The sequence below is a fragment of the Panthera onca genome, chromosome E3 (assembly GCF_046562875.1).
Source record: "Panthera onca isolate mPanOnc1 chromosome E3, mPanOnc1 haplotype 2, whole genome shotgun sequence".
Taxonomy (NCBI): domain Eukaryota; kingdom Metazoa; phylum Chordata; class Mammalia; order Carnivora; family Felidae; genus Panthera; species Panthera onca.
In genome coordinates, this window is record NC_138354.1 from 24,459,241 (window position 1) to 24,485,774 (window position 26,534).

Consider the following 26,534-nt stretch of genomic DNA (forward strand, 5'->3'; position numbering starts at 1 on the left):
ACAGGCAGGCTCGGTTGACCCCATTTCCCTTCTATAGTTCTAAGACATATAATGTATAAATGTACCTTAAGATATCTCTCCAACCTCAGTGGATGGATATTCGTAATATTTGTATTCTCTCCAATAATTCCAGGACAGACAGTCCTGAAGTGAACACCCTCGCATCTAAATCTTTATGCGATTGTGCAAGATCTCGGTAGGACATATTTCTTGCAAGTGTAATTGCTGGACCACATTTAAAACGTACAAGTTTGGAGTTCTCCTCCAAAAAGTTTCTCCAAAATTATACTCCAAGAGGCTGAGGACACATCACTTACATTTAACATTTTTTTTTCATGTTTATTTTTTTCTGAGGCAGATAGTAAAAGACAGAGTGTGAGCAGGGGAGGGGCAGAGAGAGACACACACACACACACACACATAGACTCCGAAGCAGGCTCCAGGCTCTGAGCTGTCAGCACAGAGCCTGATGCAGGGCTGGAACTGATGAACCGCAAGATCATGACCTGAGCCAAAGTCCGACGCCCAACCAACTAAGCCACCCAGGCGCCCCCTGCACGTCACTTACATTTTTAAACACAAACGTGACATCATGAATTTACAAGTTAGCTGTAACAGCTGCCTAAGTAATCCATTGTATGGGTTTGTCATTATTGACTTAACCATTCACCTGTGGATCTCCGCTGTCAGACTTTGAGCTTGTTACTATTCTTCCCTGTTATAAATAACCCAGCAGCAGACATGTTTGTAATTAAAACAGTTCCTGAATCTCTGTACTTAACAAAAAAGTGCCACTGTCCCTCTCATATTCCAGCTGCTGTGAATGGAAGAGATAGACTCTGACCCCTGCCTGTCAAGGAAGCTATAGTGTTCTGAGCCTGTCTGGACAAGTGCCCCATTCCCTACCTGTGACACATGCCTCTCCAACTGCGCCTCTCTTAACTGGTGACTCAAATGCTCCCCCAATTCCCCATTCAATGAGGAGTATCAACAGAAGCTATCTCCTGGGGGCACCTTGGTGGCTCAGTCAGTTTAAGCGTCCCACTTTGGCACTTTGGCTCAGGTCAATGATCTTGTGGTTTGTGAGTTCGAGCCCCACATTGGGCTCTTCACTGATGGGTCGGAGCTGCTTTACATCCTCTGTCTCCCTCTCTCTCTGCCTCTCCCCCCGCTCTCAAAAATAAATAAGAATTAAAAAAAAATTTCCTCCTGGTTAGAGGCTATGGCTCCAACTGAAAAAACAGTCTAGAAAAAAAGTATTTCAGAATTTGAGGACACGTTATTTCACAGGATCAAACGACCTTTTTTTCCAAACCCAGAAAAGAATCACGCCACACCTTGTTGGCAACAGATGGGTTTAGTGCAACTAACTTTTTTTTAAAAGCACAATATAAAAGGTCTTGTACTAAGATCTGTTCCCTGGACTCTGGTTCCTACCCATGGCTGACTAACTGGGGAACCTCCATTTCCTTGTTTACAAAAGACAATGAAGAATGTTTTGACTCCTAGTGGCCAACTTTTTTCCTGGGGTAGACACATTCTCTTCAGAAATAGCAAGTGGCAGGGTGCCTGGGTGGCTCAGTCAGCTGGGCAACCAACTTCACTCAGATCGTGATCTCACAGATCGTGACCCGCATCGGGCTGTGTGCTGACAGCTCAGAGCCTGGAGCCTGCTTCAGATTCTGTGTCTCCCTCTCTCTCTGCCCCTCCCCCACTCACTTTCTATCTCTCTCCTTCAAGAGTAAATAAACATTAAAAAACATTTTTTTTTAATTAAAAAAAAAAAGAAATAGCAAGTGGCTCACTGGGGCACCTGGGTGGCTCAGTTGGTTAAGCCTCCGACTCTTGGTTTCGGCTCAGGTCATGATCTCATGGTTCATGCGTTCAAGCCCCACATCAGGCTCTCTTCTGTTAGCACAGAGCCCGCTTCAGATCCTCTGTTCCCCTCTCCTGCTGCCCCTCCCCCACGCGTGCACAGGCACACTCTCTCTTTCAAAAAAATAAATCTTAAAAAAAAGAAAAGAAATAGGGGCTCACTGAGGTTGTAATGCTCATTACAGTTCAACAGCCCTGTAATGAGCTGCAAATCACCGGTGTACTATTTTATCCATCAGGCTGAGAAAAACAGGTGTTTATGGATGCCTGAGGAATGGGTACTCTCAGGCACTGAGGGGGTGGAAGCAGGTACTGCCACCTTTGAGAGGCATCTGCCAGTACCTTCACTGACTTGTGACCCAGCCATGCGGATCACCTACTCTGGTGTGCACAGGTGAGTAACCTAAAGATGGGTCCGTGCTTATAATGCTACATAACGCTCAGGCATTGCCGACAACCTGCCTGTCCACAGGGGGATGATTCCATACACCTGGCAGACTAGTATGCAGCCATTAGGAAGATCAAGGTATTGGGATTGGCTGGCTCAGTGGGAAAAGCATGCAACTCTTGATCTCAGGGGTCGTGGGTTCAAGCTCCATGTTGGGTATAGGAATTACTAAAAAAAATAAATAAACTTAAAAAAAAACAGATTAAGATATTGAATGGACAAACTCTACGACTTATTGTTTAGAAGGTAAAAAGCAAGTTGCTGAATAATGCAAGCAGTATGACACCATTTACTGGTGGAGGAAACCCACAAATCAGCACTATGGATTTTTTTTTTTTTTAAGTTTATTTACTTATTTTGAGAGAGAGAGTGTGCGTGCAGAGGTGCAGAGAGATGGGGAGAGAGAGAATGTCAAGCAGGCTCAGCACTGTCAGCATAGGGCTCCATCCCATGAACCGTGAGATCATGATCTGAGCCAAAATCAAGAGTAAGATGCTTAACCAACTGAGCCAACAAGGCTCCCCAGCATTACGGATTTCTAAGGATGTGTGTGTCTGTACATATACACATAAGTGTATCTTTACATATAAGTGCATAAAAGAGGTCTGAAAAGTGTTTTCTACCAAAATGATAAAAAACAGTTATCTCTGGGGGATAGGTTTACCTATGTTGTTTGCATTTTTTTACTACAAGAATATTAACATATTGAATACCTTTCAGGTATTGCACTTACAAGTCAAAGTTAACAAAGATCACTGGGTTAGGTGATTCTTAAGGCCCTGCCAACTCTAGCATTCTCTAGTTCTAAAGATCCGAAAAAAATAAAATTAAAATAAAATAAAATAAAATAAAATAAAATGAAATAAAATAAAAGATCCGAATTCAGTTGTTGGTGCAGGATCTTACACAGAATGGGCAGGCCAAGGGGATTTCCTAAAAAGGAAAATATAACCCTGCCTAGAGATCAGAAAAAACTTTGGTTCCTTAAAGACTGAGAGTACAAAATAAAAATAAATATAATCATAATAAAAGTAAGAAACAACAACAACAAATTTCCTGGAATATGCCAGGAGTGGGGCTGGGGTATGTGTTTGCAATTTCTTTGGCACATAGGATGTTATTACTGTTGGTCCTGTTTTTATATTGCTATTCTTATTATCACCCAACACAGCAATCAAGGCCTCTGGATCTTACACGAGGAAGCATCTTGAAGCTGCCTAAATCCTCCCTGAAACATCAACTGTTTTTCCCCAAGTGGACATTATGGTCTTTTCCCATGTCCCTTTCTGTAGACTCCAAGAACTGTCTGTAGCTCTGTGTCAGCCTGACTCGCCCCTCCTGGTTGACAGTAAAGGGTTAAGCTACACCCAAGGACATATAAAAGAAGCAGGAAGAATTGGGGAAGTTTTCTTGCTTATTACTAGGGAAGAGGCCACTTCGCTAGGGAAGTGTTATGTGCCTGTCCCACTCTGAACCACATGCATTTAGAGGTTTCATGCAATTTCCGTGGGTCTCAGCACTGGCTATGGCAGCAAAAAACTGGAAACCGTCTAAGTATCCCACAGGAGGAAATGTTTAAAGGAACTGGGGCACATCCAGGCTGCCATGGAGCCGTTAAGAAAAAAAGATGAACTAGATCCACATTTACTAATATGGAAAGATATGCACCATCTCTTGTTTGCCAAGAAAAACTGGTTTCTGAAGACATAGATACATAATGCAATAAAAGTCCCTATTTATTTAGTCAAGTCTATATTTATAGTGAAATGCAGAAAAGACTAAAATACACACTAAGACCTTAACAGCAATTATATCTACACTTTCGCTGTTTTCTGCAAGGAACATGGATTACTTCCATAAGGAATCACACAAGTAACTGCCAAAGAAACATAGCTAAAAGTCCTAAACAAATCTCTCTGTCAAAAGGAATAGTTGCAGCTGTTCTCCCCCGACCAGTCGGATTCAGAGCCAGGGTTAGAGAAGAAAGGATGGGAAGGATGGAAATAATAATCAGCAATGCAGTGACATCCCCGAGGGTGGCATAATGCCCTTGCCCCCTGGAAGCTACCTTCCCAGACAGAATCCCAGCCTGCACCTCATGGCAGTCTTGTAAAGGGCAGCCAGGCAGGTAGGACAGTTCCCTAGTCTACTGCAGAAAAGCCCAAGGCTCCAAGAGCAAGGAGGTAACTTGCCTATAGACCTGCAGTAGCCAGGAACCGGCAGACCCCAAACTCAGACCAAGCCCGTCAAACCCCAAGTTCCTTGCTCTTTTGTAAAAAGGAGAGCCAAACATAGAGTACGACCATGTGACCCAGCAATTCACTCCCAGGAGAAATGAACATGCATCCACACAGCAATTCATGTAGCATTATTTGCAAAAGCCAAAAGGGAGAAACCACCCCAAGGCACATCAACAGATGAACAAATAAAATGTGGTATGTCCATGCACTGGGTAGTATTCGGCAATAAAAAAATGAGCACTGACACATGCTTCTACATGCATGAATCTTGAAAACACTGCAATGAGAAGCCAGACACAAGAGACCCCATGTCACAGAATCCTATTTATATGAAAGGTCCAGAAAAGGCAAATCCATAGAGACTGAAAGCAGATTAGTGGTTGCAGGGGTTGGGTGGGATGGGGATGCTTGCGGGTTATGGCTGAGAGATAGATGCGGGGTTTCTTTTCAGGACTAATGAAAACAGGCTAAAATTGATTGTGGTGATGTGGACGCAAAATTGAATAACTATACTTAAAGCTGCTGAATTAGACATTTTCAATGGTTAAACTGTATGTTATATGAACTATATTTCAATGAAGCTGCTAAAAACATAAAGTAAAATTGAAGAAGGGAGCCCCTGTACCCCAGCACATTTCCATAAAGGATTTGAGCATTTTATATGTGTATATATATATATGTATATGTATATATATATATATATATATATATTTAATGTTTATTTATTTTCAGAGAGAGAGAGAGCACACAAGCAGGGAGGGGGCAGAGAGTGAGAGAGAGAGAGAGAGAGAGAGAGAGAGAATCCCAAGCAAGCTCTACACTACCAGTGCAGAGCCCAATGCGGGGCTCGAACCCATCAACCATGAGATCATGACCTGAGCTGAAACCAAGAGTCAGACACTTAGCTGACTGAGTCACCCAGGCGCCCTGGATTTGAGCATTTTAGCCCATGCACAGACTTCAGAAAGAGGAGTCCCTGTGGTCAGGCTTGAATCTCCTCAGCCTCATCCTGTTTTTCAGACAGCAGGTCACTGGGTGGCCTCCTGCCCACTGCCATTGTCACCCTCTTTTTCCTTCATCTGCCTAGCAGGCCCTCATCTTGCTAGAAGTCCAAAGCTTTGTGGACACCGGATGCCTAACCTTCCCTGTCTGATTCTGCATTCTCAAAGCAGTGGGCAGAGCCCCAAAATGTTCATCACCTCTGGGTGTGCACAGAGCTTCCTGTGGTCACTAGTCAGGGACAGAAGCCCAAAGCTGCCAGGGTGGGGCTTCCTGGGGCTCAGATGGACAGGGATGCCTCTCTTCCCAGTGAGTCATCAAAGGCTGGCATGTCCATCTCATTCTGGGGTAATCGCTGCCTCTGACCAAGCTGTTAGAGCCACCCTTGGTGGGCTGAAAAGATGTGTAATCACCAAAGTCCACCAACAAGGGCGTGGGAAGCAGATGTGCCCATACAGCGTGGGGACAGACATTGGTGCAGACTCTTTGAAGGACAGCCGCCAATGTCCAGCTGTGTTCTTAAACATCCACCTCTGGGGATTTATCTGGCAGGTGCACCCTGCTTGGGCACAAGGACATATGCACAAAGATGTTTAAGGAAGAGATGTTTGTAGTAGCAGAAGACTGGAAACGACCTTCCAGTCCATCCATGAGGGACTGACTCAGTATATTATGGGGCTTCCAGACATGATATTCAGCCATTACAAAACAACAAAATAAGCTGCACCATGCTGCCATCACGACAAGCATCAAGTGATTAAGATCTCAGAGCCTCAGGGGCGCCTAGGTGCCTCAGTCGGCTGAATGTCCGACTTAGGCTCAAGTCATGATCTCGCAGTTCGTGAGTTCGAGTCCCACGTTGGGCTCTGTGCTGACAGCTCAGAGCCTGGAGCCTGCTTCAGATTCTGTGTTTCCCTCTCTCTCTACCCCTCCCCTGCTCATGCTCTGTCTCTCCCTCTCTCTCAAAAATAAATAAATATAAAAAAAATTTTTTTTAATAAAAAAAAAGATCTCAGAGCCTCAAGTTTACTGTCTGCAAAACGCCCATCCTTACAGGACTGCCGTGTAGATTAAATGAATAAAGAGTGCAGGGCAGTGCCTGCCCAGCCCAGAGTGGCTGTTATACAAGTACTAGCTGATGCCAGCTCATACGTGCCAATGTGGGAAGACAGCCACAGGAGCGCAAAACAGGTCTGCAGGCAGCTAACAATTCCATAAAAAACGGTGGGGAGGGCCATATACATATAGATGTGTATATAGGCAAGGAACATTTCTGGAAGGACATCCCTAAGGGAAGCTGGTCTGAGGTGGGAGGCTGACTTTTCACTATTCCACTGATACAGTGTGAATTCTCTTTACCTTGTATACATATTATTTACATATTATAAAATATATGCATTTTATAGTAATTATTTTTTTAGTTTACTTATTTATTCCGAGACACAGAGCACGAGTGGGGGAAGGGCTGAAAGAGAGGAAGAGAGAGAAAGAATCCCAAATCGATGTGTGGCTCAAAATCACAAACTATGAGATCATGACCTGAGCCGAAGTCTGACGCTCAACCTACTGAGCCACCCAGCACTGCTGAAATATATGCATTTTAAAGTTTGCTTAGCTATACATACAAGGAGATTTATTACAGCACTGTTGTAAGCAAAAAAAAGAGCGGGGGGGGGGTGCGGATAATGAAAGTGTCCCCAAGAGGCGAGGTGGCTAAATAAATCCATGAACATCATGTGATGGAACATAATTCACTTAAAAAAAAAAAAAAAGAGGTGATCTATATGTGCTGATATAGACTGATCCCCAAGATACTCCCAGACCAGGAGAACAATTTCTTAAAATCAAATTTCCCACTTTATTAAAAAATTAAAAACACATATGCTTATTCTAGAAAGGGGAGAAATGACAGAGCAGTAGAAAGGAAATACAATCACTCCTAGTATCCAAAGGCAGTCCCGGCTGGTGTGTTGATATACTTCCTTCCACACTTTTGTTCTGTGTGTGTATGTGTGTGCATGCACGTGCAAGTGTGTTTTAACAAAGCTGTAACTGTACTGTATATTCTGCTATTTAAATTTAACTCTAGAGCAGAAGCACTTTCCCATGTTATAGGAAACTCTATAAATATCCTTGCTTGGCTGCCTGATATTCTATCAACAGGGTGGCCCCCTTAAAGATTCCGCCACCACCCCCCACACCCCCCCCCCCACACCCCTCCGGGGAACTAGGCAGAAGGCAGTGACAGAACTGGACTGTTCACAATACATGCCCGGTACCTGCCAGGGTGGTGCCTCTCTGGAGGAACTCCAGGTGGCCATTTTGGTTGAACAAGCCAGGTTGCCATGTCAACAGTAAACAAAAACACATTAGCTTTGAGGAGCGCCAGCACGAGTGAAGTTTGGAAAACTGAGCTGCTGTCCCCCTCTGAAGCTGCCACAGACCACAGGAACACCACAGAGCCTGCTTTCAGTTACCTAGGACGGTGGGCAACGAAGGGGCACAGTCTTGTCCATAAATGGTCATTCTACCAAGTATAGGGAATGGGAAGTGCAATGAGACACAGTCCCTAGCCTTGGAGGCAGCAGCTGACTCAGAGGATAACAGACACACACAGAGGTCTCCTATGATCCCCAGGGAATGCACAAGAGATAGCCAGGGCAGGGTGTCTTAAACCACACATCCTGAGGGAGCCAGGACAATCATTTTAACAGACCGGATCAACCATCAGTTTAAAGAGGTTTCAGGCTGAGGCATGAAAAGGGAAGCCTATTCCAGGAGCAGGCAGAAGTGTGGGGTGAACAGAGCCCAGAAGGGTCCCTGGGGACCACAAGCACTCCCATCCTCGGTGAGGATTTTGAACTATGCCTCGTAGAAGTTTTACGGAGGGGCTATTTACTACTTTGTTTGTTTGAGGGAGGGGAGGTGATCTGGATGTTTTGCTTTATTTTTCTTCTAAAAACACCTTCTTCTGCACACAAGTAATACATAGGTGTGGTTTAAACATTCCAAGTGTTTGGGGCGCCTGTGTGGCTCAGTCGGTTAAGTTTCTGACTCTTGATTTTGGCTCAGGTAATGATCTTACAGCTCGTGGGTTCAAGCCCCGCATCGGGCTCTGTGCTGACAGCGCGGAGCCTGTTGGGGATTCTCTCTCTCTCCCGACTCTCTGCCCCTCCCCCTTGTGCTTGCTTGCTCTCTCTCTCTCTCAAAAATAAATAAACATTAAAAAAAAAGTCCCAAATGTTTAAAAATATATATAACATAAAGTCTCCCATAGTGGCATCCTCTCCCCCAGAGAGAATCACCGTTAACCATTGGGTGCAAATTCTTCCAGCAGTTTTTGTGATGCAAATACTAAGATGTGTGTATAGTTTTTTGGATAAATGTGAGATTGTATTATATTTCAGCTTGCTTTTTTACGTAGCAGTGTATAAAAATAAAAATAGCTAACATTTTTTGTGCTAATTATAGACCCATTACTATCCCTCTGCTTTTCATGGATTTTCCCTCCAAATATATATATACATATCTTGGCACAATTTTCAAATCAAATTACATATAAACATCACCTTTGTTTTTTTTTTTTTTATTTTTTTAAACGTTTATTTATTTTTGAGACAGAGAGAGACAGAGCATGAATGGGGGAGGGTCAGAGAGAGGGAGACACAGAATCCGAAACAGGCTCCAGGCTCTGAGCTGTCAACACAGAGCCCGACGCGGGGCTTGAACTCACGGACCGTGAGATCATGACCTGAGCCGAAGTCGGCTGCTCAACCAACTGAGTCACCCAGGCTCCCCAACATCATCTTTGTTTTAATGTAAATACACTATTCTCTTAGGACCATGGTTTATCATTTAAATAAGCCCCTCTTGATAGACCTCTGAGCTATGTCCATTTTTTCTTTATTACAAACAATACTGCAACATCTTTGAATATGCAAACTTGAACACTTGTACAAATACTTCTATACTGTTTTTTTTTATTTTTTTATTGTTTGAGAGAGAGAGGCAGACAGAGACAGTGCAAGTGGGGGAAGGGCAGAGAGAGAATCCCAAGCAGGCTCCGAACGGTCAGTGCAGAGCCTGAAGCGGGGCTCAAACTCATGAAACTGAAATCATGACCTGAGCCAAAACCAAGAGTCAGATGCTTCTCTGACTGAGCTACCCAGGCGTCCCTCTTCTATACTGGTTCTAAACTGAAGTGGGTACCCTCCCGTATGGGCTTTGCAAACACATAATGGGAAACATTTTGGATTGTTGTAAGGAACAGGGGGGAAATGCAGCTCTTAGTGGGTAGGGGTCAGACCTGCTGAATAACCTATAATAGAATGGACAGTCCCACCCAACAAAGAATTGTCCTTCCCCCAATGCCAACAGTACCCCAGTGGGAACACTTTGGCTGAGGAAGAGTCTCCAGAGATCGAATTGCCATCTGAGGTATATTTTTTATTTTAAGGACTATTGTCAAGTGGCCCACAGGGGTTGATGTTTTACATAAATACTGTCCTTTATCAAGAGGGCACCCACAGTGAAGTCAGTTGAGTAGTCTCCCACCCGTCCCCCCTGCCCAATTCTGAAGCAAGTACTTACTGTGTGCAGAGCATGGCCCCAGGTACTGGGGATGAGTGATAAACGCCACAGTGCCCTGCCCTCATGAGGCTCACATCCTAAAGCCACGGACAGACAGACAAACCTCCCGTCTGCACTTCCTTTATAAAGGCTTTACCATACTACATTTTGTGGTCAGGGACTGGCCGTCTGTGTCTGAGGCCTTTCAGTTCCTGGGCCCTCTCAGTGTCTTCCCAAAAGCCTCAACTGGGCTCATGGGGTCAGCTGCCAGGTCTGCCCCCCAAGGAAGCCACCAGGATCCTCCTTCCCTGAGGCAGTCCCCTCTTGTGCGACACCCTCCCCACCCCTCAATCCCATGCACTGGACAGAAATGACTGAGTCAGAGAGAGAGAATGCCTGACCCAGGCTGGGCCAAACAGATATTTGCCCCTTGCAATTGGGACGGAGAAGGTCAAGTCTGTCTTTGCACATGGCTCCATCTGTAATGAGGGGACACTGGGGCCATAGGGGTCTATCTTCCCACTGTCTAGAATGAGGCAGAGAAGAATAAAGGATAGGGAAAGAGAGACAGGGAGAGACAGTCATGCTATCTCCTGGTTCCTAGACCTGTGCCCTGAGAGACCAGATATTACTTCTCTCCCTGGGTCCCCAGAAATACTCCTGGACTGTTATAATGGATACCCTTCCTCCCTTCAGCTGGCATGAGCTGGTTTCTGATTCACAAGCCCTGAGCCCTGCAGCCCCCGCTGGTTCCCAGATTCCCTCACATGTGGTACAGGATTCCTCAGGGATCTGTGTTTCCTCAAGCCTCCGTGACCCACAGTGAACAGACAGGAGTGCCAGACTGCTCTCCTGCCCTCCCTGTGCTGCCCTCCATGGGGCTGGGTGTGAGTTTCAGAGGCTGGCTCAGTATGGGAAAAGCAGGGCAAGCCTCAGTCCGACCCCTCGGGGGCCCCCAACCTCAGAGGAGACCCACAGGGCTATTTCTGGAGCTGCCTGTCCCACAGAGACTTAAGCCAGAACTCTGGCCCCGATAGGAAAAAAAAATCCAACTGTCCAAGAACTAGAATTATTATTTTTTTTTAAGAGAGCATGAGCAGGGGGAGAGGGGCAGAGGGAGAAAGAATCTTAAGCAGGCTCCATGCTCAGTACAGAGCCTGAGGCGGGGCTCAATCCCATGACCCTGGGATCATGACATGAGCCAAAATCAAGAGTCAGTTTGTTCAGCTGACTGAGCCACCCAGGAACCCCTAGAATCATTAATTTTCTAAAAACAGATTAATTTTGAAGTTACAGAAGAATGACTCCAATTCTAAATCCCAAAGTGGTAATTTGCATTTTGCTTATGGTACTAACAGATACCTTCTGTTGGTGGGCATTAAATTAAATCAGGATAAATTTAAAATTTTGGGGGGGGCGCCTGACTGGCTCAGCTGGGAGAGCATGTGACTCTTGATCGCGGGGTCATGAGTTTGAAATTTTTTTTTAACGTTTATTCGTTTCTGAAAGACAGAGAGAGACAGAGCCCGAGCAGGGGAGGGGCAGAGAGAGAGGGAGACACAGAATCTGAAGCAGGCTCCAGGCCCTGAGCTGTCGGCACAGAGACTGATATGGGGCTAAAACCCACAAACCACGAGATCATGACCTCAGCCGAAGTGGGACAATATACCGACTGAGCCATCCAGGCACCCCTCTGGGTCATGAGTTTGAGCCCCACATTGGGCATAGAGATTACTAACTAATAAAATGAAATTTTTTTCACCACCAGTTATTATACAAAAGCCCGATGATGTTCATCTTTCCCCTACCCCTTTAGACCAGCTTTGCCCTGGCATGAAGACAAATCCTGAACAAAGTAAGTATGCTTTTCCTCAATCCAGAAGGTTGCCTAACCCCAAGCATGGTTTTTTAAAAAATTTTTTATTAAGAGCTTTATTTTAATTCCAGTATAGTTAACATACAGTGTTATATTAAGGCAGTGGCATTTTTTTACTACAACCAACATGAAGAACTACATTTTACATCAGGTCCCTGGACCCACATACACACACATCAGGGATGAAATGCAAATATTTACATGATTAGAGCCTGGCTGACAACAACCAACTGGGTCACCACTTCTACACATGTGAACGTGTGTGAGCATAGGTACCAAAAAATAAGATCTTTACAATTTTCACTGGTCTCCAGGATGGCCTGGTCTATTCTGTTCTGTTGCAATTTTTTAAAAGTTGGTCAAGGTTTTCGTGACCCAGCAGTGGGTCCGAAGCAGCTATTTGAAAAACACCTCTCTAGGGGCACCTGGGTGGCTCAGTCGGTTGAGCGTCTGACTTTAGCTCAGGTCATGATCTCATGGTTCGTGAGTTCGAGCCCCGCATCAGGCTCTGTGCTGACGGCTCAGAGACTGGAGCCTGATTCGGAGTCTGTGTCTCCCTCTCTCTCTGCCCCTCCCCCACTCATATTCTGTCTCTCTCAAAAATAAATAAACATTAAAAATTTTTTTTTTTTTTTTTTTTAGAAAAACACCTCTAAAGTAATGAGACTTGTTTTAAGCCAACAAAAACCTCCCAGCTTAACAGGCATATCTGCCAATCTCCAGGGCTCAGAGTGCTGCCCAGGGGATGGAAACACAGAGACGACCCCAATCAGTGACCCCACTTCCCCATCCCTTGCGGCAGGTGGGCCGGGGTGGAGTGGGTGGTCCACTCACCTTAAAGTGGAAGGAGCTTGCAGGGGACCCACTGGAGCCATACTGCTCGCTCTTCGTTAGGTTGCTGTAGTAGTTATTAACTTTGGAATTGACATTCTGGTGTGACCTAGGGTCATCAGTGATGGGGCAGATGAAGTAACTTTCCTCATCGTCGCTGTCTGCCTCGGAATCACCGTCGTGACCAGCCCGGGGGGTCTGGCCGCCATCAACACCTTCCAGGCGAAAAATGAGGTCTTCGTCTGCCATCTTCCTGGGATGCCCGTGTTACCCAAGGGGTGGGCGGTACAGCCAGAGTTATAGTGTAAATGCAGCAGTGTGGGTCCTGCAAAGGGAAGCAAGACAATGGGTGCCGGGGTCCAGGGAGTCAGAACTCGCTGTGCACCTTACTGCGAATGCCCCTGGTGACAAAGAGCTGGCACCCTCCGAGTGAAAACTACAGCTATCTTTTGGGGAGGCACCTGGCAGGCGGCATCTAAGAACATTTTTAACGTACAAACCCGTCGACCCAGTAATTCCACTTCGAAGAACTCTGTGTTTGAAATAAGGCAGGGAAAATAAATGCTTCTTAAGCAACTAGAGCAATCGTTTTAGAACATAAAGTAGATTAAATCATTCCTCTGCTTAACACCCTCTGGGAGCTTCTCTCCCCATTATTAATAAAATGTAAATGGCTGGGGCGCCTGGGTGGCTCAGTCAGCTGAACGTCTGACTATGGCTCAGGTCATGATCTCATGGTTTGTGAGTTGGAGCCCCGCGTCGGGCTCTGTGCTGACAGCTCAGAGCCTGGAGCCTGCTTCGGATTCTGTGTCTCCCTCTCTCTCTGCCCCTCCCCTGCTCACGCTCTGTCTCTCCCTCTCTAAATAAATAAACAAACAAACAAACATTTTTTAAAAGTTGAAAAAAAACATAAACGGCTTTTAAGGCTACAAGGCCAGCCTTAGTCTGGCCCCTGCCCACTTATCCTCTGGCCTTGGCAGCTCTCCAAGGCCCACTGGCTTGCTTTCTGTTTGGTGAACACGGGGAGCCCATTTCTACCCCAGGGCCTTTGTACTTGCTATTCCCTGTGCCTGGAACAATCTTCCCAACCTTCCAACAGTGGGTTCTTTCTCATCAGTTGGATCCTAGCTCAATAGTCGCCTCTCTAGAGAAATATTCTCCAGCCCCTCAATTCAAAGAACTCCTCTCATATACATATCCAGTTACTCCTTAGCACATCTGCTTTATTCTCATCACAGAGATATTCCCAAGCTGAAACCTCCTTTACTTTTTTACTGTCTGTATCTCCAGTGCCTCAAAGAGTACCTGGCAGAGAGTGGGCACTCAATACACGCCCCCAGAATGGTTGTGTGCCCTAAACAATGTTCTCTTTAGCATAATCAGTAACAGCAAAAAAATGGTAACAGCCCACAATGTCCACCAGTGGAAGCATGTCAAATTAATTAGAGTTTTCTATACCATGAAGTGCTGTGTGACTGTTAGAAGAAAGGGGAAACTCTAGATACACGCAGACATGCAAAAACAATAAAAAAAAAAGTTCAGCAAGATTGTAGGATACAAAAATCAATAGTATTTCTACACATTAGGAATGAAAAATCCAAAAATGAAATTAAGAAAACAAGCTCACCTATTAAGGACTTCAAAAAGAATACTTGGGAATAAATTTAATAAAAGAAGTACATGACTCATACACTGAGAAACACAACATGTTGAAAGAAATTAAAGACCTAAAAAAAATGGGAAGATATTCTGTGTTCACAGATTAGAGGATGATTTAATATTGCTAAGATGCCCATACTCCCCAAATTGATCTATAGACTCAATCCGATCACAATCAAAATCCTAGTGGCTTCTTTGAAGAAATTAACAAATGGGTCCTAAAGTTCACATGGAAATTCAAGGGTCCCAAAATAGCCAAAACAGTCTTGAGAAAAGAGGAACAAAGTTGAAGGAGTCACACTTCCTGAGTTCAAAACTTGCTACAGTAGCTGCGGTAATCAAGACAGTTGGTATTGGTGTAAGGATAGACACAGATCAATGGAATAGATTTGAGAGTCCGGAAATGAGCGCTCACGTTTAGAACCATTGATTTTGACAAGGGAGCCAAGACCATTCAATGTGGAAAGAATAATCTTTTCAACAAACGGCGCTGGGACATGTGAATATATGTGGCAAAAGAATGAAATTGACCCCCTTCCTTACACCCATCATAGGAAATAACTAAAAATAGATCAAAGACTTAAATATAAAAGCTAAGACATTACTTAACCCTTAGAAAACAATATGGGAGAAAATCTTGTGATGTGGGTTAGGCAAAGCCTTCTTAGATATGACACCAACAGCACGAGCAACAAAAGAACAGATAAATTAGGCACCATCAATACAAAACATTTGTGGGATGCCTGGGTGGCTCAGTCAGTTGAGTGTCCAACTCTTGATTTTGGCTCAGGTTATGATCTCACAGTTCGTGAGATCGAGCCACGCGTCGGGCTCTGCCCTGAGAGTATGGAGCCTGCTTGGGATTCTCTCTCCATCTCTCTCTGCTCTTCTCCCACAGTCTCTTTCTCTCAAAATAAATATTATACAACTGAACAATAAAATAACAAATAACCCAAATAAAAAATGGGCAAAGGGCTTGAATGAATTTTAACAGACATTACTCTAAACAAGATATACTCGTGACCAATAAGCCCGTGAAAGATGCTCAACATCATTAGCCATTAGGGAAATGCAAGTCAAAGCCACCCACTAGGAGGGATCAATTTTTTAAAACCCAATAAATAACAAATGTTGGCAAGGGTACGGAGAAATTGAAACTCTCATACACTGTTGGTAGGAATGTAAAATGGTGCAACCACTTTGGAAAATAGTCTGACAGTTCCTCAAAAAGTTAACCACAGAATTACCATATGATCCAGGAATTCCACTTCTGGGTACACGTCCAAGGGAAATGAAAACATTCACACAAAAACTTGTACACATATGTTCATAGAAGTGTTATCTCTAATAGCCAAATGGGGAAACAAACCCAAATGCCCATCAGCTAATGAATGGATAAACAAAATGTGGCGTATCCATACAATGGAATGCTATAATAGTCACAAAAAGGAAGGACTGACACAGGGTGAACCTTAAAAGCATTATGCTAAGTGAGAGAATCTAACCACAAAAGACCATGTATTGAATGAATCCACTTACATGAAATACCCAGAGAAGGCAAATCTATACAGATGGAAAGTACATGAGTGATTGCCTATGGATGGGGGAGGGGAGAGTTGCGGGGGTGGGAAATGGGGAACAATTGCTAACGTGTTTCTTTGGAGTTGGTGAAAATGTTCTAAAACTGTCTTGATTGCATGACTGCCAATATATTAAAAACCGTTGAATTGTACTTTACATGGATAGATTATAAGGTTTGAGAATTATATTTTAATAAAGCTAAGGTTAAAAAAAAGTCAGAGGGGCGCCTGGGTGGCGCAGTCGGTTAAGCGTCCGACTTCAGCCAGGTCACGATCTCGCGGTCCGTGAGTTCGAGCCCCGCGTCAGGCTCTGGGCTGATGGCTCAGAGCCTGGAGCCTGATTCCGATTCTGTGTCTCCCTCTCTCTCTGCCCCTCCCCCGTTCATGCTCTGTCTCTCTCTGTCCCAAAAATAAATAAAAACCGTTGAAAAAAAAAATTAAAAAAAAAAAAAAAGTCAGAAAAAACTGTGACACTTATGTTTTTTAAGATTTTACTTTCAAGTAATCTTTACACCCAATGTGGGGTTCCAACTCACAACCCCAAGATCAAGAGTCACACGCTCTACTGACTGAGCCAGCCAGGCACCCCACAAAACTGTCACATTTAAAAAGCAAGTTGAGGGGCGCCTGGGTGGCTCAGTCGGTTGGGCGTCTGACTTCAGCTCAGGTCACAATCTCACAGTTCGTGAGTTCGAGCCCCGCGTCGGGCTCTGTGCTGACGGCTCAGAGCCTGGAGCCTGCTTCTGATTCTGTGTCTCCCTCTCTCTCTGCCCCTTCCCTGATCATGCTGTGTCTCTCTCGAACTCACGGACCGTGAGATCGTGACCTGAGCTGAAGTCGGATGTTTAACCAACTGAGCCACCCAGGCGCCCCCCAAATTTTTTTTTTAAATAAAAAGCAAGTTGAAGAATATCAGGTCTATTATGGTGAAAAGAAAAAGGACATTTGTAGATGGGTTGAGACTTCCCTCAAGGACCCCTAGGAGCTCTACCAACACAGGGATGGCAGTGATAATGGAAGCTGGAAGGTGGGGGTGGTGGGAACTTTGAAGAACTTTGTACAGAGGTGCCTGGGTGGTTCTGTCAGTTTAGTGGTTGACTCTTGATTTTGACTCAGGTCATGATCCCAGGGTTGTGGGATTGAGCCCTACAATGGGCTCTACACTGAGTGTGGAGCCTGCTTGGTTGGGATTCTCCCTCAACTAACCTCTCTCTCTCTCTCTCTCTCTCTCTCTCTCACCCCTCCCTCACTTGTGCACACACACAAACACTCTCAAAATAAATCTGTAAAAAAAAAAAAAAAAGAACTTTGTACACTTCTACACTGTGTTAACTTCTCACAAGCTGAGTTGCTTTCAATATAAAATAATAAACGAAAACACTTTAAAAATTTTTTTAGATCAAGGTAATACTTTTTTAGATCAATCTAATGGCTCCTTCCATCTGCAGGCAGCCTCCTAGATCTGAGGCTCTGGCACTTTCTTAACAGCTATCATAGCAGGGAATATATTTCTATCCTAACTTGGTACACACAAAATGCAAATTAAAATGTGAGGAAGCTGTACTTAGCCTCACTTTGTACAACGTGCTCTGCTATTTTCTACTCCACTCATTTTTGTTTTGCTTTACTTCCTTTTCATTCTTTTCCCTTAAGGCACCACCCACAGGGATTTCTTGAAAATTGGCCGCCCCAGGTATCAACTGCAGAGTTGTTTCTTACCCTGTGGGCAGGACAGAGTCACGGTCAGGAGCCAATGCCTGAACCACCTGACCCTGCTGGTTACCAAAACCTGCCCTGGGCCCTGGGCCCACTCCTCCCCCTCTCGGCCGCTCCCAGCCCCAGCTCCTGCTCTGCCCCCGTCAGCCCTTGGCCAGAACCTCTGCTGACCAAGGCAGGGTGGTGTCTGGGGCTGCCAGGGGACCCAGCCCGGTCACTGGCCTCTGGGGGCTGGGACGGTGCTGGGGAGGGGCCAGAACCTCAGCTTCAGCCCACAGGCTTCCAGGCAGTGTAGTCCAGGGGCTAAGAGCCTGCTCGCAGGTACAAACCCCAGCTGTGCCGCTGATGACCTGGACTAAACTAATTCAGCTTGCTGACGTCCCCATTTGTGAGGGGAGCTGAGGGAGGGGAAGTGGCCTGACGTTCCAGAGCCAGTTCACAGGGTAATTATGACCAGAGCCACAGACCCGACATTCTCCTTGACCCTGGGAAACAAAAGGAGCTGCAGACAAGCAGCTGCGACCCTGCCTGGCACAGCGCCTTGCACTCAGCAGGCACGTGATGCGTATTCCAGAACTGAGCGAGGATGTTTTATGGTTTTTCCGTTGTCATAAATTTGCTCTTAAGGCAGCTGTGACAGTGCCTGCGAACTGTCCCCCAACAGCTGTTCTCTCCTTCTTAATAACAACCACTGGTTTTTTGGCTAAACACATGGCCACTCAAAATAAGGTCCTTTGCAGTTAGGTGTGACCATGATTCCTTTGCAGTTTCCTTCCCAGATTCCTTCCCAGTTTCCTTCCCAGATTCCTTTGCAATTAGGTGTGACCATGTGTCCAAGTTCTGGCCAAGCAGATATAAACAGAAGGGCTGTTTTCAACTTTAGGGAAGAGTTTTTAAAGGCAGGGAGTGTGCCCTTCTGGACTCTTCCTCCTTCCTGCTGGCTGGAATGGAGGTGTGATGGCTGGAACTCAAGCAGCTATATTTAACCAAGAAGAAGAAACCATATGCTGTGGATGGCAGATCCATGAGACAGAGGGAGCCTGGGGCAGCATTATCTTCCATCATGGGCCAGTATTAACAGCCCTGGACTCACAATCTTCAGACTTGACTATCTCAACTTATAATATCTACTATAATCCACCCCCACACTACTTGCTAATTCTGTCTAGTCCAGTAACCCCATCTCTCCCCCAAAAAGTCACATCACATCTCTTACGACAAGTCAATGCCTGGATAGGATCAGCCTGGGAAAACCAAGGCCTTAGTCCAGAGTCCAGACTTGGCAACTACTCCCACATTCGTCCAGGAAGACTGGGCCCTGGAGGCTGCCGGATTCCCCTAGGCAGGCAAGGAGCCCTCAATGGCCCATAACTCAGCCCCACGATGCCTGTGCCAACACCAGCCAGAGCCCCGGCCTCCCAGGAATCTCCATCCGACTTGGGCTTCCCTTGGCCCACAGGGGCCTGCTCCTGTTGGCAAAGAGGCTGAGACCAAGAGCAGCACCCCAGCTAAGACATCAGGATTCTCTGGAAGGTTTCCTTTGCCCTTGCTCTGGAACCCACATCTTCCCCTCCGAGTCCCTGACACACCCTGGGAAAATATTTGTATAGAGAGGTAGTTGGGTGGAATTCTGAGTCAGACCCAACTTCAAGCCCCCACTCTGCCTCTTACTGGCTGTGTAACATTACCTCTCAAGCCTTAGCTTCCTTGCGATAATGCGGGAGGCAGTATTCTCACCGTTAACCTCACAGCACTCGCACAGAGCAAGCACTAAGACACAGAACTATTATCATCATCACCATTTTTATTATCCTAAATAAAGGGGGCTGAACCTTGGGTCCCAGCCACGCTGGTAACCTGGATACCTGGTTAGCAGCCAAGCCAAGCTTCTTCAGGGGTCCTCGGGGAACAGGCTATTTTAGACTCTGGCCAGAGAACCACCGCTCTTACTGCGTCTCGCTATAAAAGGTTCCTCTGGCAGTGGCTGGGACAGAAAACAATGTTTGCAATGTCCAGGTCAAGGCCTGTGGGCCAGGCCACAGTGACCTCTGGTCTTCCTTGGGGTTCCCTTCCCGCCCCCCACCCAGGGCTGCCTCGCTACCTGTAGAAGTGAACTGCCGGCCACTCCCAGGAGTCAGCATCCCAGAGCCGATATTGTCCACGTGATGTGGCCAGCGCACACACACTGCCACATGCCCAGCACGGCAGAACCCACCGGGTCGTCAATTGCACCGCGGCAAACAGGGTGATTTGGGGGCTACCTTGGGTCACACACCTGTTTCTGTTCCAGGATCTGTCCCTCCCCCCGCTCCCATGTTCTGTGATTGGAGATGCACCATCAAGGAACAGGGTGTGTCACATGACCCAGGTCTAAGCCAATCACAGCATTCAGGCACCTGGCCACAGTGATTGGCTCACAGGTGAGCATGTGACTCAAGCTAACCAATCTGGCCCAATCCCAGGTAAGCCTGGGGTTTCAGTCTGAGAGACTAGAGAAGAGCATCCGTTTGTGTAGGATGTGAATCAGAGACAGGGCTGAGGCCACCAGAGAACAAAGGTGACGATTGGCAGAAAGCAGAACAAGAGATTTAGAGAAACAAATAGTGGTGATATCATTTGAGACCATGAATCCAAACATGCCTGACACTGCCCCTTTTTAGGGGGTCTGGGGATGACTTAGCTGATTATACACAGGTTTTTCTCACTTGCATTATGAAGAGTCCAAAACCCAGCCAGCACTTAGAGCCACTGTGTATTATTTCTTATAATTAAAAAAGTTTCAGTAAAGCCCATGGTTAAAAATAACGGCATTTTCCTATTGAGTCCATGGTGTATAACCGTACAGGTGGGGTACTGCTCAACTTTAGTTTACAACCTTTGCAAGAGGACAGGACAGCCCTGCTTCCCACCTCCAGGGGCAACCACTTCCAATTATTCTAGATGTTACTTCAGGTAGATACTGCCACATCCCTAAATAACATGGTTTCTCTGCCATTTCTTACTTTGCCTATTTGGGTCCTTATATATTGATTTCCTGGTGTGATAAATGAGACTTGAGCTTCCCTCTAACTTCCCACTTCCCTTCCACACTCCACCACTCCCAGACCGGCAGGTCCTCTCCTGGTTCCTTTAGATCTCATGCCAATTATGCTGTCTTATTCCACCAAGCAGAAGGAGCTATGGGTTTCTTACAGGTTAGCATGAGTTCATCTCACCAAGGGAGATAAGCAAAGATGTGGCTTTTGTGCTGCAAATGAGTGATAAGAAAGAGGAAGATACTTTCGTTCCTATGGAAGATGCGTAATTTTTACTGAAATGAGACAGATAAGTAACACATGTAGACAGCTTCCGGTGTCCCAGGTGCCAGGCTATGTACTCGACATGGACTCTTATCTGGCAATGACAGGAACTGCTGGGCAAAGAAGTGACAGCCTGCTTGCGATGGGGTACCTTGGGGAGGAGGGGTGAACAGGGGCAGGATGCCCTGGGCTGCACCCCCGGCTTGTTCCAAGGGTATCTTGGGCTGTAGCAGGAGTCCTCAGTTTCCTTCAAACCAGAAAGGAAAAACTATCTTGAAGACACATCTGCACTCTCGTGTTCACTGCAGCATTATTTACAATAGTCAACGTATGGAAACCACCTAATAGATGGATGAATGGATAAAGAAAATCTGGCGTACATATACAATGGAATGTTATACAGTCTTAAAAAAAGGAAGGCAATCCTGCCATTTGCAAAAACATGAATGAACCTGGAGGACATTATGTTCAGTGAAATATGCCAGACATAGGAAGACAAACATTTTGTGATCTCATGAAAAACAAAACAAAACAAAACAAAACAAAACAAAAACACCCCCAAAGACACCAAAGTCATAAAAACAGAAAGTCAGATGGTAGTTGTCCAGGGCTGGGAGGTGGAGGAAATAGGAAGATGTTGGTCAAAGGGTACAAAGTTTCAGTTGTGCAAGATGAGTAAGTCCTGGGAATGTAATGTACAGCTCTGCGACTATAGTTAGTAATACTCTACTGTATACTGGAAATTCACTGAGAGAATAGATTTTTCTAAAGTTTATGTAAGTATCTCTACACCCAAAGTGGGGCTTGAACTCAAGACCTGGAGATCAAGAGTCCCATGCTCTTCAGACTGAGCCAGCCAGGTGCCCCGAGAAAAGATCTTAATTATTCTCACACAAACATAAAAAACTTAGGTAACTATGTGAGTCGATAAAGATGTTAATTTGGTTCACTGTGGTAATCATTTCACAATGCATATGTATACCAAGCCATCATGTTGGACGCGTTAAATACGTACAATTTTTATTTGTCAATTATATCTCGATAAATCTGGTGGAAAAATTTAATAAAAATCAAAGCCAAAATAGGGGCTGAGAAGCTGTGCTCTGCAGCTGCAGGGCCTGGTTTGAATCCCAGCTTCCCCATTAGGAGCCAAAGTGCTGTCCTAAGGGTAAGCTGAGCCTTCCTGGAGTCTGTGTCCCCCACAGCACCTGGCCCTGGCAGGACTCAATGGTGCTAATCAAATACCTTTCTGGGCTGGGTTTTATTTATTTACTGAGGGTGGGGATAGTAACAGAGGTGAAGAGCTCATGTTGGTGTCTTATTAATGTCTATAACCCCAGCATGTGGTAGGTGCTCATGAAAAAATATTTAAACTATTGTGGAAAAATGAGAGACTTTAAATTTTTTTTTTTAATGTTTATTTATTTTTGAGACAGAGAGAGACAGAGCATGAACGGGGGAGGGTCACAGAGAGAGGGAGACACAGAATCTGAAACAGGCTCCAGGCTCTGAGCTGTCAGCACAGAGCCCGACGCGGGGCTCGAACCCACGGACCGTGAGATCATGACCTGAGCCAAAGTCGGACGCTTAACCGACCAAGCCACCCAGGCGCCCCGAAAAATGAGAGACTTTATATGAGAATGTCAGGATAAAAGGACTGATTTGCAGATGTCTACACCCACCTGCCCTGCCCTGAAGAACCATTCACACCAAGCTCCCACCTCCCTGCCCCTGGCACCCCACGGGCCCTCTTTCTGAAACACCTCTCCTACCTGCTGCCAAACCCCTTGGTTCCCTTCAAAATCCAGCTCAAATTTTTACTCCTTCTAGAACGTCTCCCCTAGGTGGTGTCCTCATCTGTGAAACAGAGGACCAACAATACCAACCCCTGGATATGTTTGAGGAGTCAGTGAGATCCGGCATGTAATGCCTGACAGACCTGGAGCTCAAAAGTATTGGCTGTTAGTGTGACCACCCCCCAAGCCCCACTCCCTAAGTCACTTCCCTCCTGCCAGGCTCTCCAGAAGCATTTCCATTATACCCAGAGGCTGAACATTCTATGTGGTGGGCAGAAAACTGGCCCTCCAGAAGATGTCCACATCCTAATCTCCAGTATCTGTGACTATGCTCCCTTACATGGTAAAAGTCACTCTGGGGATGTGATCTTGAGATGAAGAGATTCTCCTGGAAAATCCAATGTACTGTATATAATCACAAGGGTCCTTATAAAAAGGAGGCAGGAGGGTCAGAGCTAAAGAGACATGATAATGGAAGCAGGGGTCCTAGAGAAAGATTTGAAGATGCTATGCAGCTGGCTTTGAACATGGAGAATGGGGCCACAAGCCAAGAAATGCAGTCGGTCCCTAGAAGCTGAAAAAGGCAGGGAAATAGATTTCTCTTAGAGTCTCCAGAAGGAACTTAGCCCTGCTGTGCCTTGACTTTTGAACGTGAAAAAAAATTTTTTGATGTTTATTATTGTTGAGAGAGAGAGAGACAGAGAGAGACAGAGAGCAAGCAGGGGAGGGGCAGAGAAAGAAGGAGACACAGAATCCAAAGCAGGCTCCAGGCTCCAAGCTGTCAGCACAGAGCCAGAAGCACGGCTTGAACTCATGAACCGCGAGATCATGACCTGAACTGAAGTCGACCGTTTAACCAACTGAGCCACCCAGGTGCCCCTTGAACTTTTTTTAAATGTTTTATTTTTATTTTTGAGAGAGAGAGCGTGAGTAGGGGAGGGGCAGAGGGGGAAGCAGAGGATCTGAAGCAGGCTCTGTGCTGACAGCAGCGAGCCCGACACGGGGCTCAAACTCACAAACCGTGAGATCACGCCCTGAACCAAAGTCAGACACTCAACCGACTGAGTGAGCCACCCAGGTGCCCCTTGACTTTTGAACTTCTGACCTCCAGAACCATAAGAAATTTGTGTTAAGCGTGTGATTTGCTGTAGGAGCAATGGAAAACAAATGTAGCCTAGAACAGTGGCCCTAAACACTGGGGCACTTTTGCCCCTTCAGGAGACATTTTGGCAACGTCTGGAGACGTTTTTGGTAGTCACAACCCTCCGAGTACACCTGGTATCTAGTGAATAGTGTACCGAGTGCACCAGGGATGCTGCTAGACACTCTACAGTGCACAGCACAGGCCCCACAACCCAGAAGTATTCAGCTCAGAATGTTAATAGTTCCGAGAAACCCCACTTTAGAAAGATTCTGGCGGAAGCTCGAGGAGCTTCTCCTGACCCACTCCCCCTCCTCTCCTCTTTAAAAGCAGATCTCCATGCATACCGGTCCTGGTGTTTCTTTTGAACTGAAGAAATAAACTTACTCACTGATGAGAACAGCACCCCGCGGCTGAACCCAAGGAGAGAAGTCAACGTTTGCTCCGCTGAGGCTCACAAAAAGATCCCTGCGGCACATACGCCGTGCTTTGTGCATATAAAACTGTCATGGAGCAAAGGCAATTTTATTGTTTTAAAAATCAGAAAAACACATTTTAGAATACAAAGCACATAATATTGTCATTATAGCTTCGGTTTACAAAATGCACAAGAGAGCTTGAATTTAATTTTTAATCATTTGCTGGGCACCCTTCTCATGTACCCGGGACACTCTGTACTCCTGGCGGGTCAGACCAGGAATCCAGCGTGTCTCACTTCTCAGGGGAACTCTGTGTTTACATAGCCTCTCGGTGGCCAAACCATGTGAACGTTTGGAACAAAAGGGGCTGTGTCTTATTCCTCGCCAGCTCCGAGCCAAGAGCACAATGCCTGGCACACAGCAGGTTCTATGTAAATGCATGTTGCATGAATGAGTAATTAGAGAAAAGATGGCAAGTTCTATGGAGATCATGGGCAGTGCAGGCATGGAGTGGAGGGACTATGCCATTATAATTACAAGGCATCTGGGGCTTAGTTGGCTTGAGACATGGCTGAGATCCTGATTAGGAAAACCTGGATCATAGGGAGGCCCTTAAAAAGCACCCAGGACTACAATCTGGACCAACAGGCTTTGAGGACAAATAGACCTGGATTCAAGTCCTGTCTCTGCCACTACTAGCTGAGTGACATTAGGCAAATTACTTAACCTCTCTGAACCGCAGCTTCCTCATCTGTAAAATTCACTCATCCTACAAAGCGAAGCAGAGTAAGCAGGGAAGGAGAGGTAAGAGAGGTGGCCAAGGGCCATAAAAAGCTGCTGTGGCATAGACAGCTAGCTCTCCACCACAGATTTGTGCTCCCCTGCCCCACCACGGACTACATTTCCCAGCATCCTGTGCATCTAGGTGGGGCCATGTGACTGCATTCGGGCCAATGGAATGTGGGCAGGAGTAACTGGCGCTGCTTCCAGGCAGCCCATTTTCCACAACCTGGTCAACTCTCCCTCAACTGCAATCCTGCCCTGAGACACGTAGCACTGAACAGATTTGCAGCATTTTGGTGTCACTTTCAAAGCACTTACACCATAGTTCCTCTCAGTTCCCTGGAGGACACAGGTTCCCCGTTCTCTGTGCCCTCTGCCTGGCACACAGCCAGGCCTGCCCTCCCTACCCAACCCCTGGCCAACTGTTCTGCTCATCCTTCAGGTCTCAGTTTAGATGTCGCCTCCTCCAGGGAGCCTCCCCTGAAGCCCAGGAGGTAGGCACTATTAGCTTCATCCTACAGACAAGGAAACTGAGGAACAGAGAGGTTAAGTGACTTCCCCATAATCACATGGCTAGAAAGTGGGGTAGTTGGGTGTGAAGACAGTGTGGGCTGAATCCAGGGCTTTTACTCGCCATCACTTTCTATATCAGTCCTTCTAAAAGTGTGGTCATGGGACCACCAGTAGCAGCAGAACATGGTATTTTCCAATTCTCGGGCCTCACTCCAGTCCCACTGAAGTAAACTCTGGAGGTGGGCCCAGCAATCTGTGTTTAAACAAGCTCACCAGGTGGTTCTGATAATGTGCAGTTAAGTTCCAGAACCAATGGCCTAGAGAAATTCTCCTCAGCTGACTCCACCTGTGGAGTCCTTGCTAGGGCGAGAAAGTGTCACAGCTGAAGATCTGAACACTTGTCCACCCCTCTGACTTTCTAGCCATTTGAAATGCTTCTCTGGGTGTTCCTAGCCCTAGGGTTTTGGGGACCCAGAGACCGTCATCTCCTATTTTATCATCAGCATGTTAGTAACTCGCTGTTTCCTTTGTTCAGAGCCTTCTGCTTGTGCCCATCAGTCTTGTCTACAAGGGTTCAATCCAGCAACAAATACCCAAGGCACTTTAGGGGCACCTGGGTGGCTCAGTTGGTTGAGCTTCTGACTCTTGATTCTGGCTCAGGTCATGATCCCAGCATCGTGGGATCAAGCCCCACATCGGGCTCCATGCTGAACATGGAGCCTGCTTAAGATTCTCTCTCTCTCTCTCTCTCTCTCTCTCTCTCTCTCTCTCTCTCTCTCTCCTCCCCCCC

General features: G+C 46.1%; 1 protein-coding gene across 1 annotated transcript in view; it reads right to left on the bottom strand.

Annotated features, from left to right (window-relative positions):
• The window catches only part of EEF2K (eukaryotic elongation factor 2 kinase), a 64,066-nt gene that overhangs the window by 34,964 nt on the left and 2,568 nt on the right, over positions 1-26,534 (bottom strand). The window contains exon 2 of the mRNA XM_060648753.3: positions 12,842-13,163. Within this exon, the coding sequence (XP_060504736.1) occupies positions 12,842-13,087 (246 nt within the window). The 5' untranslated portion in view covers positions 13,088-13,163. The remainder of the gene's footprint in view (positions 1-12,841; positions 13,164-26,534) is intronic.